The following is a 17,455-nucleotide window of genomic DNA, read 5'->3' as shown; positions in this document are numbered from 1 at the left end:
TAGCTCCCAAAAGGTTCTCGAGAGAGTGTCTGGATTGGAGATCTGGCGCTGCTATTTTTTAATCAGCCCTAAAGAGGAGAATCTTTAGAAAAAGAGCCGAAGGGCATTCTAAAAACACAGCAGAATTTCTTTAAACTGGGTGTTTATTATTGTGCCCTCTTGAGAGTGTTAACTAATGACTTATTGTGAGAATCTGTTAGGCGAGATCAGCCTGGCCGATTAACTTCAGCTAGCCGGGTCCCTTTGAAACACACACAACGGTCACTAGAAAGCCTACTAAAAATAGTTTGTTTGGGGAGAATCAGGGTATTTATGGGAGAGGGAGAGAGGAGAGAGAAATGGAAATGAAGGTAGTGATAAAACCCAGAAAGTGTCATGTAGAAGGGTGGCAGCCCTGGTTTTGAATGATTGCGCTTTGATACAACCTTATGACAGAAAACTTCAGGTTTGTTTCCACTTAAATTTTTTTATTGAATCGTGTGATGTGCAGAGTACAAGTTATTCTGAAACTTTCATGATGACCACATCAAGGAAGTTTCACTCCATTTACATGTGGAAGAAACCACACATTACAACTCAATTGTTTTCTTGCTTTCCACAGACCATAGATTTTGGGAGTTTGCCAAAAGCATTGCAGCATTTAATAAGTAAAATCAGAAACACTGGGCAAACCTCCAAAATTTCATGTTTTGCTTGAGTTCTCTTTATTTGTGGTCTTTCTTTCTTTCTTAAAAATCTGGCTGGGGTGATGGTATAATAATTTTCAGACAGAACAGTAAAATACCTAGCAGTAGATGAAGAAAGAGTGGCTCTGACAGCCTTTAAGTAGCATGTAGGAATACAGGCCTGTAAATATTAAAGGAACTGTAATCCCATGTCTTTTGTGCAAGGGCCACAGTATGCTCTGATGGCTTTGCTCATCTTGATTGGTGTCTCTATATTCATTCAGCTTGAACTGAATTTGTACATCTGTTCCACACAGTTTCTTCTGTCTGTCAGCTGACTGAGAGATTTGGCATCTAGAATTCAAAAATCAAAGATTGCATTTATCTAATATAACTGTATAATATTTACTGAGTGTTAGGCAGGTTGGTGAGCCATTTCCTAGGCTTTTTCTAAAGATTTCTCCTTGTGCCCCCTTCCAGCACTTGATAACAGTCCTTGCTGTGCATGTAGTAGTAGAGCTCCTCCTTGTCTTCCGTTGCTAAATTGCTGTAGTAGATACTGGTCAGAGAAGATACTGGTGCTTTTTCTTAAAGCTTCTACTCTGGAGCCATTTGGGTGGTTGTTACATGCTTATGATGTGATTTCAGTGGGATAGAAGGTAGTTCCCAGGCAAAGAGAAAGGGAATGGATGAACAAAACAATTTTTGTGAAGATGTTAAGTCAGGGTGAGCTAAATTGGAAGATTGCCTGGTTTTTTTCTTTCCTTTTTTAATAAGTAACTTCCCATTTAGCTTACTCTGGCATAGCTTTCTGGCTTGCTTAGAAAATAAACTCACTCCTGTACAGTGTAGTATTTTATTTTCCTTCTGAGGAATAGCATTTTAAAGATGCAGAGCAGAAAAATATTTGGTGGTTAAGCAGTATTCAACTGATCCAGGTATTGAAACACCGGAACATTTTGTGTAATGTTGTTAATAACCTCTTTGGGGTTTTCCTAGAGATCTGACCCTATAAGCCATTCCTATTTGGGGCAGAACCTGCTGGAGTGCAAGGGCACTTGCAGTGTGTAAAGGAACAGGGTATTTGCTTTTGTAATTAGCCTTGCTGATACCAGTCCCAGTAAAAACTATCAGAAAACTCCGCTTTCAGCCCATTCGTGAAACGATCCCTGTGGCAGATGGGAGATTTGGTAGGGCACTAGAAATAATTGCAACTGTATGTCGTGGTCAAACACTGGGTCAGGATGCCTGTTTGGAAAATAGTCTGTTTCATGCAGAATAATGTCTCTGTTTGTTCTAGGTGTTACGCAGATGCTTACTAATGTTCAAAGACATTTTAGATGTTATGTGATGGCATAAAAACGTGTCGCTTGGTCTAGCATTTCTGCACATAACAGCTGTAATTCTGTACCTTCCCCTTCTCTGGCAAGTGTGGAGAATCATTCAGGAACGATAAATCATCTTTTCAACTTCTAAAAAAAATTCCCTTGATCCATCTGCCTTTTTTTTTTTTTTTTTTGTTAAGTTGTATTAAAAACAGTTTCAGCATGAGGTTAGCATGTGTCGTATTTCTGAGATGTTATCTTGTCCTCTGCCACAACTTCTGCAATCACAGATCTGGAGAGGATGCTTGAATCACTTGAAAATCTGTATGATGTTGTTGATTGCTTACCAATGTCTGTAAAATTATGGACTTTGCTAGAAGTTTAATTCTTTCATCCATTAACTAGTGTAACTTTTTAAGTATGCACATCAAAAAAATAAGCAATACAGTTAATATTAATGTAAGACTGTCTTTTCAATGACAGTTCCCAAGGATGGTCTCAAAAGCCAAGCTGCATTTGAAGAAATGAGGGCAAATTACATTAAAGAACTAAAGAAGATGGTAACTAAATGTCCAAGTAACTCTGGGCAAAGCTGGCAGAGATTCTACCAACTGACTAAACTTCTTGACTCCATGCATGATGTAAGTATAACTCCTCAGGGAGTGCAGACAAGTTAAGCAAAAATCTCTCCATTAAGGTAAACTACTAGTCTTTAATTGTGTTAACTAACAGGGAGGAAAAAAATGAAATTCTTTTTAAAGGAACATCTGAGAGAAGTTGCTAGATGAATTTAAGGACAACTGCCAAGTAAAATAAGAAAATATGTTATTAAGGGCTGGGTCCTGCTACCTTCTCCTATGTTAGATGGCACTGTGTTCCTCCAGTGTTTCACTTCAGGTCAGTAGAGCTATTGGTGGGGTCAGAGGCTCTTCAGAAGTGGTGTTAGCTGTGACCTGAAGTGAGGCACAGCACAAGTGCACCATGCAGAGCATCCCGTGAGTCGCTTCTCAGTGAGAGGTGCTGGATTCGTGTGTTGGGCATCTAGCGTGCCTGTTGCGTTACTAAATGTTGAATTAATTTGGTGATCTTTTACAGCTGGGGTTGTAGTAACGATGACTTTAAAAGATGTATTAAGACCTTGGAGCTATCTTGGGTGTCAGAAAGTTTACTTGAGCTTTTCAAATACAAGATTTGCCGTATTGTTAGGTTCTTTCTAGAACCACACTGTCTTACTCCAGTGCAAGGTATTTGTTTTACATGCATGATGAATGACATGGGAAACCAAAAGTTCAGTCCCAAAACACCCAGGCTGTTGGTGGCTCAGCCCAGAGTGACTCTGTAGGCTTGTGGCAGGTGCCTAGTGCACGCAACGAGCTTGTGTTTTCAGAGGGGGTATCCGTAATGTTGAGATGCTGAGATGGGAGCGACCTGGTTTTAGCCAGTAACATGGTTAAGTGCAGAGACTGACCTGTCCAGCTGCTTTGAGCAGCAGTGGGGGTGGATCTCCACACTCTCCATAACGGAGCCCGGAGTCCTCACAGAGGAAGCCAGTGACTGAGCTGTAACGATCTCCTCGAGCTGAGGGGTTTTCCCCCGTGCCCCGGGCACCAGCCCCTTGTCCTCTCTGAAGCTGCATCACGGTGCAGCAAGCGATGGGCGATGCTTGGGACCGACAAGAGCACCCATTAGTCACATTTGGGCCCAGGAGAGGAGGGGTCCCGTGAGCAGAGGCTGAAGCCCAGCAGCACACGCTGATCACCTCCCACTAAAACTGCAGCAAAGGAGAAAACTGTCATACTCCATCCTGGGTGGGCAGGGGAGTAACTTCACTGCATGAAGAACCTCCAGCGCTTGCTTTCGGAGCCTGCATATAAATGTACTTCTTTGTGCTCAACTTAAATTTCCGTTCTGTAGAGACAGTACAGTACAGTGCACTTCAGGTCAAATCTGTAGAAGAGCCTGAGGTCTGTTTACAGAACGTACATATGGAACTATTTTTCAAATATTGTTCTGTTGTTCATTAAAACATTGCAAGTCTTAGTGGGAGGCAGGGAGAGTATTATTAGTACTGCAGTAATAGCTCATTCTTCAGCGATCGGGTTTCACTTGCTCGGTGCCAGCAAAGGAAGTTGTAGTGTTTTAGTGGAAAGAAAGGGGGCGGGTCGTAAAATCATTTGCGAGTTATTCACATCTGAACCTCGGGGCAGCATAACAAACCCCCTGCGTTTATGGAGTTCTCTAATCCTCTTCAGAATAGGCAGTGCCTATGATTTGTTATTTAAATGGCTGTGTTTGTGTGGTTAAGGTAACTGGATGACAGACTCGCACTTACTGAGAATGCTACCATGTCCTACAGACATTTTCCGAAACACAGCATTAACCATTGGGAGCTGAACTAACCAGAGGAAGCAGACTGCTCTCGCATTTTATTTAATTTTTAATTAAGCTATTTTTACATGACTTTTGCTTTAATAGAGCACTTTCTTACAAAGGACTTTTTAAAGAAAGTCCCATTGTCAGCATTCTCCGTTAAAAAGGCCAGTTGTCTGCACAACAGTGCTTCCTTTCAGAGATGGTATTGGAAACTTGTTCAACAAAGGCACTTGTTTATTTTTTTTTTCTTTAAAACTGATTTTTTGCTTTTTTGTTTTCAAAATCCATTGTAATAAATTTAGAGTGGTGATGTTATTAATGAGAAGTGAGAATTGCTCTTCTCTCCCCCACTGCCTGTTGGTGCAGAATTTCTCCGTTCTGTCAATGTAAATGCAAATTTTCTGCTTGATTCCTTAGTATAGGAGGAGCACTTTTTCAGCTGTCACCTATGTATTTTGAATTTAACTCCATTACAATTTTAGAGGATCAGAATACATTTGGTGCTGAGCAGTCTAGCTGGAGCTGAGGCCCCGTGTTTACATGCTGCTGTAGCCACAGCATTGGCATTTGCAGCGCAAGCCCAGAGGGACTGGTGCAGAATTTGTGCTTATTCAGCTCTTCTGCTGCCTCCAGCTTTTCCATCAGAGCAAAGCAAATGCATCTCATCATTTGTGGAGTTCGTTTTACCTGAGTGTAGCGATAAACAATAAAAAAAATACTGCTTCTTTGCACCTTCACACTTGTTTTCATCGACCTCATTTCTAAGTAGTCTTTCTGAGGACTATGCGAAATAAAGGGCACGAGAATATCAAATTACAGTTTTCTTGGCTTACATAATGTGAGGAAGAAAAAACCCCAAACAAGATGGTTTTACAGTGCTCAGTATACTAAATCATTCATCCACGCACGGAACATATGTGCAGGTAGAAAAGTGCCGAGGTGAGGAAAAAAGAAATTTTCAAGGCAGCCAGGTAGGCACTTAAATATTTGAAAAAATCAGCAGCTTTATTTAACGATCCATAAAGCCTCAAAGCACCAAAAGCAGAACAGAAAAATAAGAGATCGAAACCCATCCCAAGCAGACAAGATAAACATGGTTTCACGCACGTGTATGCGCACACCTGTGCTCAGCTTTAGGAGCATGCCTGCAGGCGGCTGAGCAGTTCGCATGAGTGCTGCCATGCACCGAAATGCTTTCTTTGCGTGATGCTGCATGGAAGTAGCGGCTGCTGCTACAGCAGGCGCTGGCTGGCAGCATCCGTCTGGTTGCACTGTGCACCCGTCCTCTCCCTCGGCACAAGATGACAGGGAGGAGTAGGTTGTTGCTGTTGACTTGCTGTTGTGCTGTGGCTCAGCCTTGCTTGTGTGGATGGACGCCAGTGTGGGTATCTTCTGGGAGCGCTGAGGGCAGCAATGTATTCCCTCCTTGGAGGGATTGTATTTCTACTGTTGTGGCTGGCCTGCGCGCATCGGTTCATGAAGCGGTGTTACACGTTGAGAACCATAGAGAGGTGGGTTGTCCTTGCTACGCTATCCAGGACACACAGGTTTCCGGGCTTGTGCCCGTGAATGGCCGTGGGCATTTCAGGGAGAGATGCACATGCAGCGCTTGGGCGTAGGTGAAGTGTACTATGTGATCAGAGAAACGGCATGCCGGAACATTGCAAACAGATGTACCACACATGGTATCAAAATCTTCATTTGGATCCTCCTCAGCATCTCCTGTTGGCTTTGGCAGGAGGGGTTGTGTCTTGCATGGCAAGCCTCATTTCATACAGAGAGTGTGGTGTATGGTTAGGCGGTTTGCAGAACAAAAGCTGAATTTGGTTTCAATCTGGCTGATCCTAAACAGATTTTGAGTTGAGGGCTTTTGTTTCGGTGCCATGACATTAAACCCTAATGTGAACCTTCCCCTTGGCTTGGCAAGGCAGAGCAGTGCACTGTCATTTGCTTGTTGATATTTTCTGCCAAACAAAAATAAATTCTTTAAGGCTCATGCTGCTGAATAATTAATTTTTTATGGTTCCTGAAGGGAATACTTTATAGCTGAGGTGGATCTTTCCATAGGCTGAGAGTGCCAGGATTGCACTCACTGACAAAGCAGACAGTGGGAGGAAGGGCACAGATCCTCGCGGGGCAGGTTTGCAAGGCACGCTGCGGTGGATGCAGATGCGCCTCTGCAGGTGCTTAATCCCGCAAATACGAAGCTGCAGATGAGCCCCTCAGCTGTTGCCAGCACCTTTGGGTGCACTTACTCCCGCTGCTGATCTGCCAAAGTTGTGTCCCATAGCTCGGGAGCTGTCTGGAGCCCAGTGCCTGAATTCTCAGAGTAGGCATTTTCTGTTTACTCAGCAGCTAGATCCAGTCCCTGCTCCCGGCGTGGCCCCTGCGGAAGCAGCAGTGATGTAAGCGTGTGCGTGGGTGTGTGTCACAGCAGCTAATGTGCATCTGTCGAGTGAGAAATCGATTCGCAGCTCCCTGAGTTGTCTTGCTCGGTCTGTGGTGGTTGGATCTCTTCTCCTTCACGTTAATAAGTAGCTGTTGGAGTAGGGCAAAGCCCGCTAGAAGTCAACAGAAGAGCAAGGGAGTCTCGGCTCAAAACTGACCCTGGCCAAGGGCTGAGGATGCTTCGTGATGCGTGATACTGTGCATTTGCATGCACCCTCCGGGCGTGCAAAATGAGTTCAACTGAGGTTCCTCCATGTCATGTCCAAGTGTCAAGTGCTGTGGTTTCAATATGCGCATGTTTATGAAGAAAACCTGGTGATAGGAGTGCAGTGCCGACATCAGATAAATGCACCTGTCTGGGCAGAACTAGGTTCCACGTTCGCTGTGGTCAGATACTGTTAGTGCCTAATCCATATGTATTTCATAGGAATTTTACTCGTCGCTAGCATGAGGTAAATAACACTGCATAGGTGTAATCAGAGGCTTCATCCCTTGGTCTTACCTTGTTTCCCCTGTGTTTGTGGTAGGTTTTACTCTTTGGTTAGAGTTCAGGATTTCATAAGCAGCTAGGAATTAAACACTGTGGCACCAAGTGACATCTGTACCCCTGAGAATCAGCTTGTGAGCCATCCTAGGGGGGAATAATCTACATTCTGAGCCCTCAGAGTAATAAATAATTTACATCATGGAATTTTCGTAGAACCGGGAGCAAAAGGGGGAGTACAGTGGTTAGGGAATAATCAAGACGTGGTTGGCAATGGTTTTCCTTAACCTTACCAGTTGTGAAACAGGAGCTTTGTATGCACTGCGTGAAGGGGGAAAAGCAGGAGGCTGCAATAATCCCAGACTCACCCAGGACTCTGCTGCCCCGGGCAAGGAGGCTGGCTGGCCTCAGCTGCTGCTTCTTACCTGAGCAGAGCCGCAGGCTCCTGACTCCTGTGTGGTTTGAAACGTGCAGGTTTTGAAAGCAAGAGGCAGAACGTCGCTGCTCAGCTGATGGGCAGCAGCTTGTCTTTCCAGGGAGCCTGGCTCGGGGCAGGTAGTCACCAAGGCCGCGCAGTTGCATCGCGTAGAGCTGCAAGGTTGCCTCCTCCCAGCAGACACCTGCGCTGTGTTGTGTAGGGAACAGGCAGACGCCCATTCCTGAAAGGGACAGAGAAAAGTTTTTGGAGTGTCATTTTTGTATGAGAACACTGAGGTTTCTGACAGTAATAGCTGTAGCTAATAATAGGAAGAAATTACTCAGCATTGTGTTGTTACCCTCCTGCTGTCTTAATTGCTGTATCAGTAGGCTTAATCACAAAGATGCTCTTGATAGAGAAGTGACTGTGGGCTTTCTGGAGTCAGAAAACTAACTGAGCACAGAGATGTGCACCCTTGCAAATCAGACAGCTCTTACGGTTTCTGGAAATACGAGGGCACGATGAGATTGCCACACTAAAATAAATTCTTTTTGCTTTAAAAATTCTGCAAGTGCTCGAAGGTCACTGTTACTGTATTAACTTCAGGGACTTCATTAAAGGCTTCATTTTTTTAATTATGAAGAACAATATGGGTGAAAAAGTCCATTTTATGGAAACCCCCACCCTAATAACAGAAAATGATGTTTAATTAATACTCCTATTTCTCAGAGGTGCTTAATGCAGCATACAAATGCAAAGATTGATTAAGTAAAAATCCCGGCATTACAAAGACCGGTGTAGCCTTGAAAATGTTTAAAGGCAGCAGACTCTGCAGGATAGCGATGAGAGAAAGCTTCATAATTAATGACTGAAGTGGTGAAGCGTTACAGCTAACAGCTGATCCGCTTGCCGGCAGAAGAGCTGTCATGTCGTACAGCAGGCTGGGTGACACGGACGTGGCAGTCCTGACCTGCAGTCGCCATCCTGGGAGATCCCCGGCAGCCAGGTGGGCCGAGCCCGGCGCTGCCGGCTGGGAGCGGGCGGTAGCTGAGCTCCGGCCCCCGGCACTGCCCCGATCGCCCTGCGTGCAGAGGGAGGCCTGCAGCGCTGCCGAAGGTACCGAGCCGGGGTTTACTGCCAGCTCCAAAAAGACTTGAACCGACCACCTACTAAAAGGGTAAGAACAATATCCTCGTTGCATCCCGAGGAAATGGGAATGGGCTGAGTTGCGGCCTTTACTGTCGGTGCGGTGCTAAGCTGTAACTCTTCGGAAGCCAGCTTCAGTAGCTGAAATAATCGGAGACTGTAAAAGTAAATACGTTTCTAGTCACTGTTGCACCGCTTGTGGAAACAGTGGTGCTTTCATTAACGCTGCTTAATTAGAGTTGCCTTTCACGCTGCTGTACTGGAGGAGGTGTCAGCATTTCCACTTCCACCAGAAGCAGAGGGTAAAAGCAGTCAGGTAAAATGTAGTCGAGAGTTCTTAGGGCACAGGGATTTTACAAGCCTTTGAAGAACAATCAGAAGCCTGTTTGATCTAGAGCATTCATAAGCCCAGTTTGGAGGTGCTGGCTAGTTTGCATTACCTCACGTGTAACCTCCGGTGTACCGGTCACTGTGGCTGCAATGGCAGCCCTTGTGTGTTACGAAAGAAAGCAACCTTTTTCGTTTCCTTACTGAAGAAGGGATCTTCTCTTTTAAAGCAAAAGACTGGCTTCAGTACTTACCTGTTCTAAATCAAAGCTCTATCAGACGAGTGGTGCTTGGGATGCAGAGGCAGGTACTCAGATTTCAAAATGAACATTGCGTGTGGAATGTGAATTCTTCATCCCTTCAGTGCACCTTCATGCCGAGGCTGCTGGGTGGCCAGGGGCAATGGTACCTTTCAAAATGTACGGGAACGCGCCTGCAGATGAGAGCACCGTTCGTGGTCTTGCAGCCTTCTCTAGCTGACCTTATCGTATTGTTTACATTTTAGTACCTCTGAGTTGGCCTTCGATTCTCCCACATTCATTCCTCTCTGTTTGAAATTTGTGCTAGAAATACTTCCCCAACCCCAAAAGCCAGGCAGCATATAAGGTCACCATTAAAAAGATCCTGACCGCAGTCCCACGCGCCTTGTGACATGCTTCCTAATGCTCCCTTTTTCTTAAAGCAGTTGATTATTGTCAAGTATGTTAAAGTTGATAGCTGAAAAAAGAGAGGAACAAAAGACTGAATAGGTACGGAATATATATTATTCTTAAGTCTGCGAACCCAGGTATCACCTGATAGTGGGTTCTAGGTATTTTAACTTGCTGTGTAAACTTAACCGTTGTCCTCTGTGGTGAGACTCATAGTGTGCCATGTTAGGGTAGTATCCATGATCACCCGCTGGAGCGCTCAGTCAAGTCATTTATTGTATAGAATCGACGATGCTTTCTCCATGAATGTTACCATTTTTCATTTCCCCTTTTGTACGCCTATTTAGCAGACATACATAAGTACCTGACACTACTAAAAGCTTGCTAAAAAAGCAGAACTAATAGTTTCCACATAGGCTTTTCTGTGATGCCCATCTCACTGCATTCAGAGGCTTTGCATGAGTGTGGTGAGGCAGGGATTGGCTGGGACCGCACAGGCGGTGAGCCATCGGCACAGCGTGGATGGCTGGCAGCAGCAGAGGTGATCCCAGCTGCCTCAGTTACACTCAGTGATGTGAAACTACTCACGTTGGAGCCTATGAAAAGCAGCACATTCGTCATGTCGTTACCAAGGTTGTGTCAGGGTGCAGGGCTCGGTTTGCTTAGGTGCTGGCGTTTGGTGACGCAGGCGGGGAGGAGGTAGCGGTCATTATACCAAGAGACGGTTTCCTTCACTCAGTTTGGTTTTGTGTTACATCTGGAATGTTTTTGGCACACGGTATATGCAGAAACAACCTCCTAATGGGTAGAGTAAGCCTTTGAACAGCAGCGGTTTTTTCCCTTGAAAACCAAATTATGTCTATGCTACTTATTTAGCATGCATCCGTTTGTTTAATTAGCATTGCTTCATGACATGCCAGATCATCGGGAATGAACTAAGCAGCAGCAGACCCGCGTAGTGCTCAATAGCAGAAAGTCATGCGTTCAGGTGATCTCAGCACTTCTCTGTGTTCTTCATAACTTGCTGTACGTTTGCAAGAACAGCTGTGAAAGTCCTGGAAATAAGTAATAAGGCATAGCGCAACAGGACAGTAGTCTGTTGGTGCCTGTATTTTTTTGTTTTATTTCCTTTTCTGCCTTCCAGAAATCCACTTTTATTTGCTCTAAACAGGGGCTTTCCTGCAGAGTGCAACTCTACACACCAAGAATTGAAACGACTAACTTGTGTTTGATAAACTACAGAGGCAGAAATGGCTTAAGCCCTTTGCAAGGACGTAAGGCACCAAAATTAAGCTGTGCATAACTTGAATTTTTAAATGGCAGAGGCTCTAGTTTTTCTTCAGTTGTACAATACAGTAATTTGGCAAACTGCAATGGAGATTCATATACTAACTGAAACCTAGATGCACTTTCACTCGTGGGTGCCTCAGAAGCTGACTTGCCTCTTGACTGACTGGTGTTTTTCCTTAAAGATTGCAAAGGGTCCAACATACAGAAAGGCGTTAGGGGGGATGCATTTAGATCACAGCAACCAAAAAACCTTGTTTTGAAATAATATTCACTTGTGACTAAAAGCCATGAACAATATGGCTCGATGGTACCAAAGTACTGTGTAAAACTAACCCAGCAAAAGCCTGCATGCGTGTAGGTTGAGACCCAAAGATTGCTTTGCCGTGTTTTTTATTGTTAAAATAGAATTAATTGAACAAACAGTGATGCTGGAAGAGGTTGTTTTGTTTCCACAGTTCTCTTGCTCTAATGGCGTGTTGTTTTATAGCAAAGATAAGCTGCAGTTTGCAACTCTGTGTGGAGAAAACAGCACAGAACACGAGGCAAAACAAATTAAAATGCTCAATAGCCAAAATTCATGTGAATTCTTGTAGTCCTATAACATGCAGACCAGGATGAAGCTCTGTAACTGACAAATGAGAACACCACAACTTGAGACAAGGTAGAAGGCGTCAGACTACATTTATTGGTGCTTTGAAGACACATGGGGGTTTTTTCCACACACCAAAAAGCTCGTGGTACCTGTACGCCGTTTAGTACTTCAGCTCGCGTCCCCGTTCCAGCCGGCGACCACCGTTGCTAGGATGACACAACGGCTGTCAGGGGCCGTTTGGGAGAACGGTGCTAATGGTTTCACCTGTGAAAACCTCTGGCAGCCAGAGGAAGCCAAAGGAGCGCCACGGCGCAGTGTAAGGGGCAGCTTTGTTCTGCTAGTGGAGGTGGTCCCACGCTAACAGGTAACTCGGTACTTGCAGTGTTACAGAGCAGGGCTTCCTTTTGTGTCATTTAAGAGCTAATTAGAAAATTTCACCTTTAAAATTCTCAGCGTTACGCTTAATCCAGTGAGAGAAAGCAAAAGCGTGCTGTTAGCCACCACTACAAAAACAGAGCACTTAAGTTTTGGGGTTTTGTTGGTTTTGTGTTTGTCGGGGTTTTTTTCAAAAAGAAATAATACCCTAAATGTTGTCTCTATAGTTCAATGAGTAGTAAGCAGAAAAAAAGTATGTGTTAAAAAATTAATTTATATAGAAATGCGTTACCAGACGAACAATTCCATATGGACTGCGATGCTATAAAACCTGAAACGCTGCAGTGTGACACAGCATTCATGTTGCTGAGCTAAAAACATGAGCTGCTCTGGCAGTTGTAGGTTGCGGCCCCTGGAGGGTGGACTGGAAGTTAACCAAATAATCTGATTTAATGAACACGCATCCAGCTGAAATGTAGAGATACGATAGTTTATGGCTGATCTTTTCCCTCTGCGCAGGCGGCTTTATTTGCATAGACGTGGAGTATCTATGAGTTTTCATGGTGGCCCAGTTGCCTGTTAGTGAAATGAAAAGTGCAGTTGCGCTGAAAAATCAAACCTGTGGTATCTTCTTGTTTTCTAGTTAACTGGCTTTTAACGAGCTAAGTAGCACTTTGGGATTTGAGTTCTTTTGTTTGCTTTCTCACCCCTGCAAATGGGCTCCCGAGTCAAAGTAAGGTGCAATTTCTTGGTAATAATCCGTTATCAATAAGCTGTCATTTGCATGCAAAATTCTCTTGTGTTTTTCCTAAAAAGTGCTTCTTTCTGTATTTCAGCTTGTTAGTGACTTATTGGAATTCTGCTTCTACACCTTCCGAGAGTCTCAGGCACTGAAAGTAGAGTTTCCAGCCATGCTGGTGGAAATCATCAGTGACCAGCTACCAAAGGTGGAATCTGGGAATGCCAAGCCCCTGTACTTTCACAGGAAGTGATAGAAAATGTCTTAAATGGAAGAACTTTGCCTTAAGTTTCCCTGTGTTATTCCACACCCATGAAGGACCCAAGAAACCATATTTTAAACATGCTATTTACACTTGTTCAGCAATCTCTGAATAGTCTAAAAATCATACGAAGGGTTTGGGGAATGAAAAGCGGTTGACTTGGATTTGGCAAGACCTAGATGTTTGGAAATTACCCCATAACCCTAAACACTTAGAAAGTGTTCCTGTTCCTCTGGATGAAAAGCCATATCTAGTCAATAACTCTTTGATTTTGATATTTTAACAGATGGAGTTTTAAATATGCCATGTAGTTTCTGGTATTGTTTGCTTGTTTTAAAAGGGTTCGAGAACTAATGAGAACTTTTTAAAGCTTACCCTTGGTTTGCACATAAAACGTAAAGTCAATATGGGGCATTAATATTCTTTTCTTGTAAAAAAACAAACAAAACCTATATATACACACATATACACACACACACACACACACACAAACCCTAACGTGTAAAGTAATAACAGAACATTTGGTGTGGAATACTCTGTTATCCCCACCTGTGGCATTTGTTATCCCATGTTATCCCATCACAGATGCTATACACTGTGTTAAGTGTCCATTTACTATTTAATTAAGAAGGATAAGATGTGAAAACAAATGCCCTGGTATCAATTTATAGTATCTATTGTGCTGGCTTTACAAATAATTTTTTGCAGTCTTTTGCTGTACTGTACATTGCTGTATGTATAAATTGTGAAGGACCTGAAATAAGGTGTAAGGAACTTTTGTAAATGAGACAAAAAAAATCTTTAATGGTTAATAGGATGAATGGGAAAGTATTTTTGAAAGAACTCTATTTTGCTGGAGACTATTTAAGTACTATCTTTGTCTAAACAAACAAGGTAATTTTTTTGTAAAGTGAAATGTTCTGCATGCATAATGAACCGTTTACAGTGTATTTAAGAAAGGGAAAGCTGTGCCTTTTTTAGCATCATATCTAATTTACCATCCTACAGTATCTGTTGTAAATAACCACACTTAACCTTTTCAGTTGTATTTAAGCCTTTCTATTTTCCTCTCTATTTTTCTCCCTTTTGTCTCGCTTGCAAGTGTATGTGACTTGAGCACATCTTAGAAATCCTGCTTCATATTTCTGTAGGAAACTACACTCTGTTGTGTTTGCCACTTTACATAGGTTTCATTTAACAAGACAAATTACGGTCTCTCCAGAGCTTTTGCCAGCTTAATGATATAGTGAGTTCTTGCCCTCTATTCCTTTTCTCTCTCAGGGGAACAGGGGTGAGTAAGATGTTGAATGATTTTATTTTTTTTTTAATTAAGGGTTCCCAGATTGTTTGTTTTTCCTTTGACTACTGGACACATAAAACAACTTAAAAGGTCAGATTATTATTTCAGATGGGGGAGAGCGATTTCTGATTATGATGAAGGGAACATGCAGATCATTATAGTAAGTACATTGAACAGATTCGTACTGGTGAGAGGGATGGTCAGGTACTGATAAGGGCAGATTAGCCGAGTAGAATTTTTAGTGATAAACCAAAACCGTATGTAACTTTGTAAGCATTTTTGTAATAATCAAAATAGATCTGAGAAGACAAATGCTCACACTACAAGTTCAACTCGGTCTGATTTTGTCTCAAAAACGATTTCTCTAGAGTAAGACTGCAACGAAAAAATTTTTTGAGGTGACTTTCACTATTTCACAATTCATAAAGCAAATGCAAAATTTTGGGGTAGAATAGAGGACAGGTGAACTTTTCTAAGGCTCAACTGTTGCTACCATATGTTCATGTTTAAATAGAATAGTTTTTCAGAGTCCTAATCTATAGTGTTCTCTCTGGGTGCCACTGGTATTTTTGAGCTCTAGTTTGTCCCTTGGCCGGTCAGAATGTAGCATTTCTTTTAAATGGTGGTCGAATTGAGAATTCTACACCCTTTCCGAGTCCAAATTTTGAGGTGCACTTTGGTGCACCAAAGACAGTCAGTGCTACTTGTCTTTTTAAATGACACCTGCCTTATGCAATGGGTAATCTGTAAAGACTGTATTCAGAGAGGTTTTTCTATATATAAATATATACATACATATATTATTTGCATTTTGGAAGTCTAATTCATAGGCAGATCTTTAAATACTGACCTGCACAGCAATATGAAAGCCAAACTTCCAACGCGAGATACACAGCATGCAGACTGGTTGTTTACAGTAAAGACACAGTCATACATCCATCTTTTCATTTACTCTTTTTTTTAAAAAAAAAAAAAAAAGTCTAAAATAGAATATTTCAAAGCCAGGTTCTGGGTGAATACAGTCTGCAGCGGCTTTTTATATTAACAAAGTTACTGCCTCCTTTTCTGTCTCAGAGTAACTTTGCTTGATTAAAATAGCAAAGCCATATTCTACACTTCACTGTTAAATGCCTGTCCCAGTCCAAATTGTTGTCTGTTTGCTCCTATTTTTGTACCTTATTACTTTTAATCTTGGTTTGGTACAATTCATAATTCACAGAAACTTCATATAATTAAACACACTAAATTAGTTTTAAAAAGCAATTTATATCTTTATGCAAAAACGTATGTCTGTCTTTGCAAACAACTGTAAGCAGATTATAATAAATCCTTTACTTTAATCACCTGTTGTTTATGAAACCATTCATTGATTATTATTTTTTGCTAGAGATCATTGAAGTAATAGAATTGGATATAGATGTTGTAAGAGGCAGTATTCTCTTATCAAGGACACTTAAGCAGAATAGCCATCACTTTTTTTATCTAAACCTGTGTACGGAAAGAAAAAAAACAAAACAAAAAAAACCCACAACCCAACAACCAAAAATAAAAACCAACCCTAGTTTTTAGCTACCGGGACATTACATTCTTTTGAATTTGTTTAGAATGAAATAGGCATTTGTCTCCTGCAAAATACAAGACAAACTATAAAACACCTTTTAGAAGTGGGCTTCTGTTCATTGAGCTAAATTATTTTGTTGTAAGAAGGAACAGGGATATACAGCAAGAGCATTGTATACACAGTTAAAAATGTAAAATAGTGTTAATGTACTGCAGTGGGTATTTCAGGAATACTACGCATCGTGTGACTGAACAGTTGCACAAAATAGGAAAGACTAAAGTTTGCAATATCAAAATCTTATTAAAAAGATACTTTACAATCAATAATGCAAAAAGCTAATTCACAGGGTGGTGTTTTTCACTGACTTGTTTAAACATTTATGAAATTAAACAATTCTACAGTTAATGCACTTTTAATTGTTTATTAAAGATTTGACTTTTTCTTTTTTTAGAGCAATGTTTTCAGCTGGAGGTCAATGACTTGATAAGATAGACAGCAGTTCTGAGGCCAGGAAGCTCAGAGGAATGTTTAAGAATTCTTGGAGTTTAAATAGATTCCTGGATGAAAAATAAAAGCAGCCAGCAGTATGGTGTAAACAGTAAAATCTATGCATAATTATGCATTTATAATTAGGGGTTTGCTTCTGTATGTTTAAAGCTTTTTAAATAAATAGAAAATATTGTTTGGTCTTTATGTTAATGTCTGCAAGTACCTATTTTTCTTTTTCCTTTTTTTTTTCCTTTTTTTATACAAATTGTACAAATATACATGAATTAAACTGGTTTGATTGCAAGTATTTCTTGCATTTTAATCTCAGATAGGTACTGGTGTAGTGATACACTTCAAGGCAAGTTTCTGCTCATCTAGAAATGGTATTCAGTAACAAAGTAACTAACAACGTAATATAACATCTTTCATCATACATCTAGAAATTTGGTTTCATCGAGCTCTATGAATCTGGATGACGCAGCACATATGATGCCTTCAGCCAGCGAGCAGCTACTTACGCTGGAGAATAAGGAATGCCCAACCCTAAGGAATTTGGTTCACTTAACCTGGATAACGGCACTTGCCAAATGACGCGCTGACACCGTTACACGCACAAGCTCCATCCCGCTCAAAGAAACAAACCCAGCAGCCAGAGCCGGCTGGCTGCCAGTTCCTCCTTAACCTAGAGCTGCTGCACCCATTGACCAGAGTTAGAATTTCTCTCATGGAAACAGGGATTCACTATTTTATATATACACACAGTTTCCCCAGTGACTAAATCAAACTGCCTTCTCAGGGTCAGGTCTTTTCCAATTATAATTATAGTAAGAGAGTTAGAAGGGGAAATAAAACTCTTGCTGTCCTGGTTTGTTCTGCCGTGCGGTCTCAAAAATTCACTGCTAAGGTCTGTGCTGTAAGACAATTTAATTGCATTGTGGGTTTTTAATAACAAGTTACACAAACTTTTTCTTGCCAAAAATCCTTGCACCTGCCTTCTGTTTGCTGAGTTGT

The 17,455-nt window shown here is 41.9% G+C and overlaps 1 protein-coding gene across 5 annotated transcripts in view; it reads left to right on the top strand.

The window, feature by feature from the left end:
• NR3C2 (nuclear receptor subfamily 3 group C member 2) overlaps window positions 1–16,648 on the top strand; it is a 214,362-nt gene extending 197,714 nt beyond the window's left edge. For 4 of the 5 annotated variants that reach the window (XM_055719866.1, XM_055719875.1, XM_005440897.3 and 1 more), the window contains 2 exons: window positions 2,474–2,631; window positions 12,930–16,648. In XM_055719866.1, the coding sequence (XP_055575841.1) occupies window positions 2,474–2,631; window positions 12,930–13,085 (314 nt within the window). In that variant the 3' untranslated portion in view covers window positions 13,086–16,648. The remainder of the gene's footprint in view (window positions 1–2,473; window positions 2,632–12,929) is intronic. The other variant, XM_055719880.1, reaches the window with a different exon arrangement.
• Window positions 16,649–17,455: the final 807 nt, after the last annotated feature.

This window comes from Falco cherrug, chromosome 1, assembly GCF_023634085.1.
Source record: "Falco cherrug isolate bFalChe1 chromosome 1, bFalChe1.pri, whole genome shotgun sequence".
Classification (NCBI taxonomy): domain Eukaryota; kingdom Metazoa; phylum Chordata; class Aves; order Falconiformes; family Falconidae; genus Falco; species Falco cherrug.
Note: the sequence above shows the minus strand (reverse complement) of the source record. Positions and strands in the feature narration are given on the sequence as shown.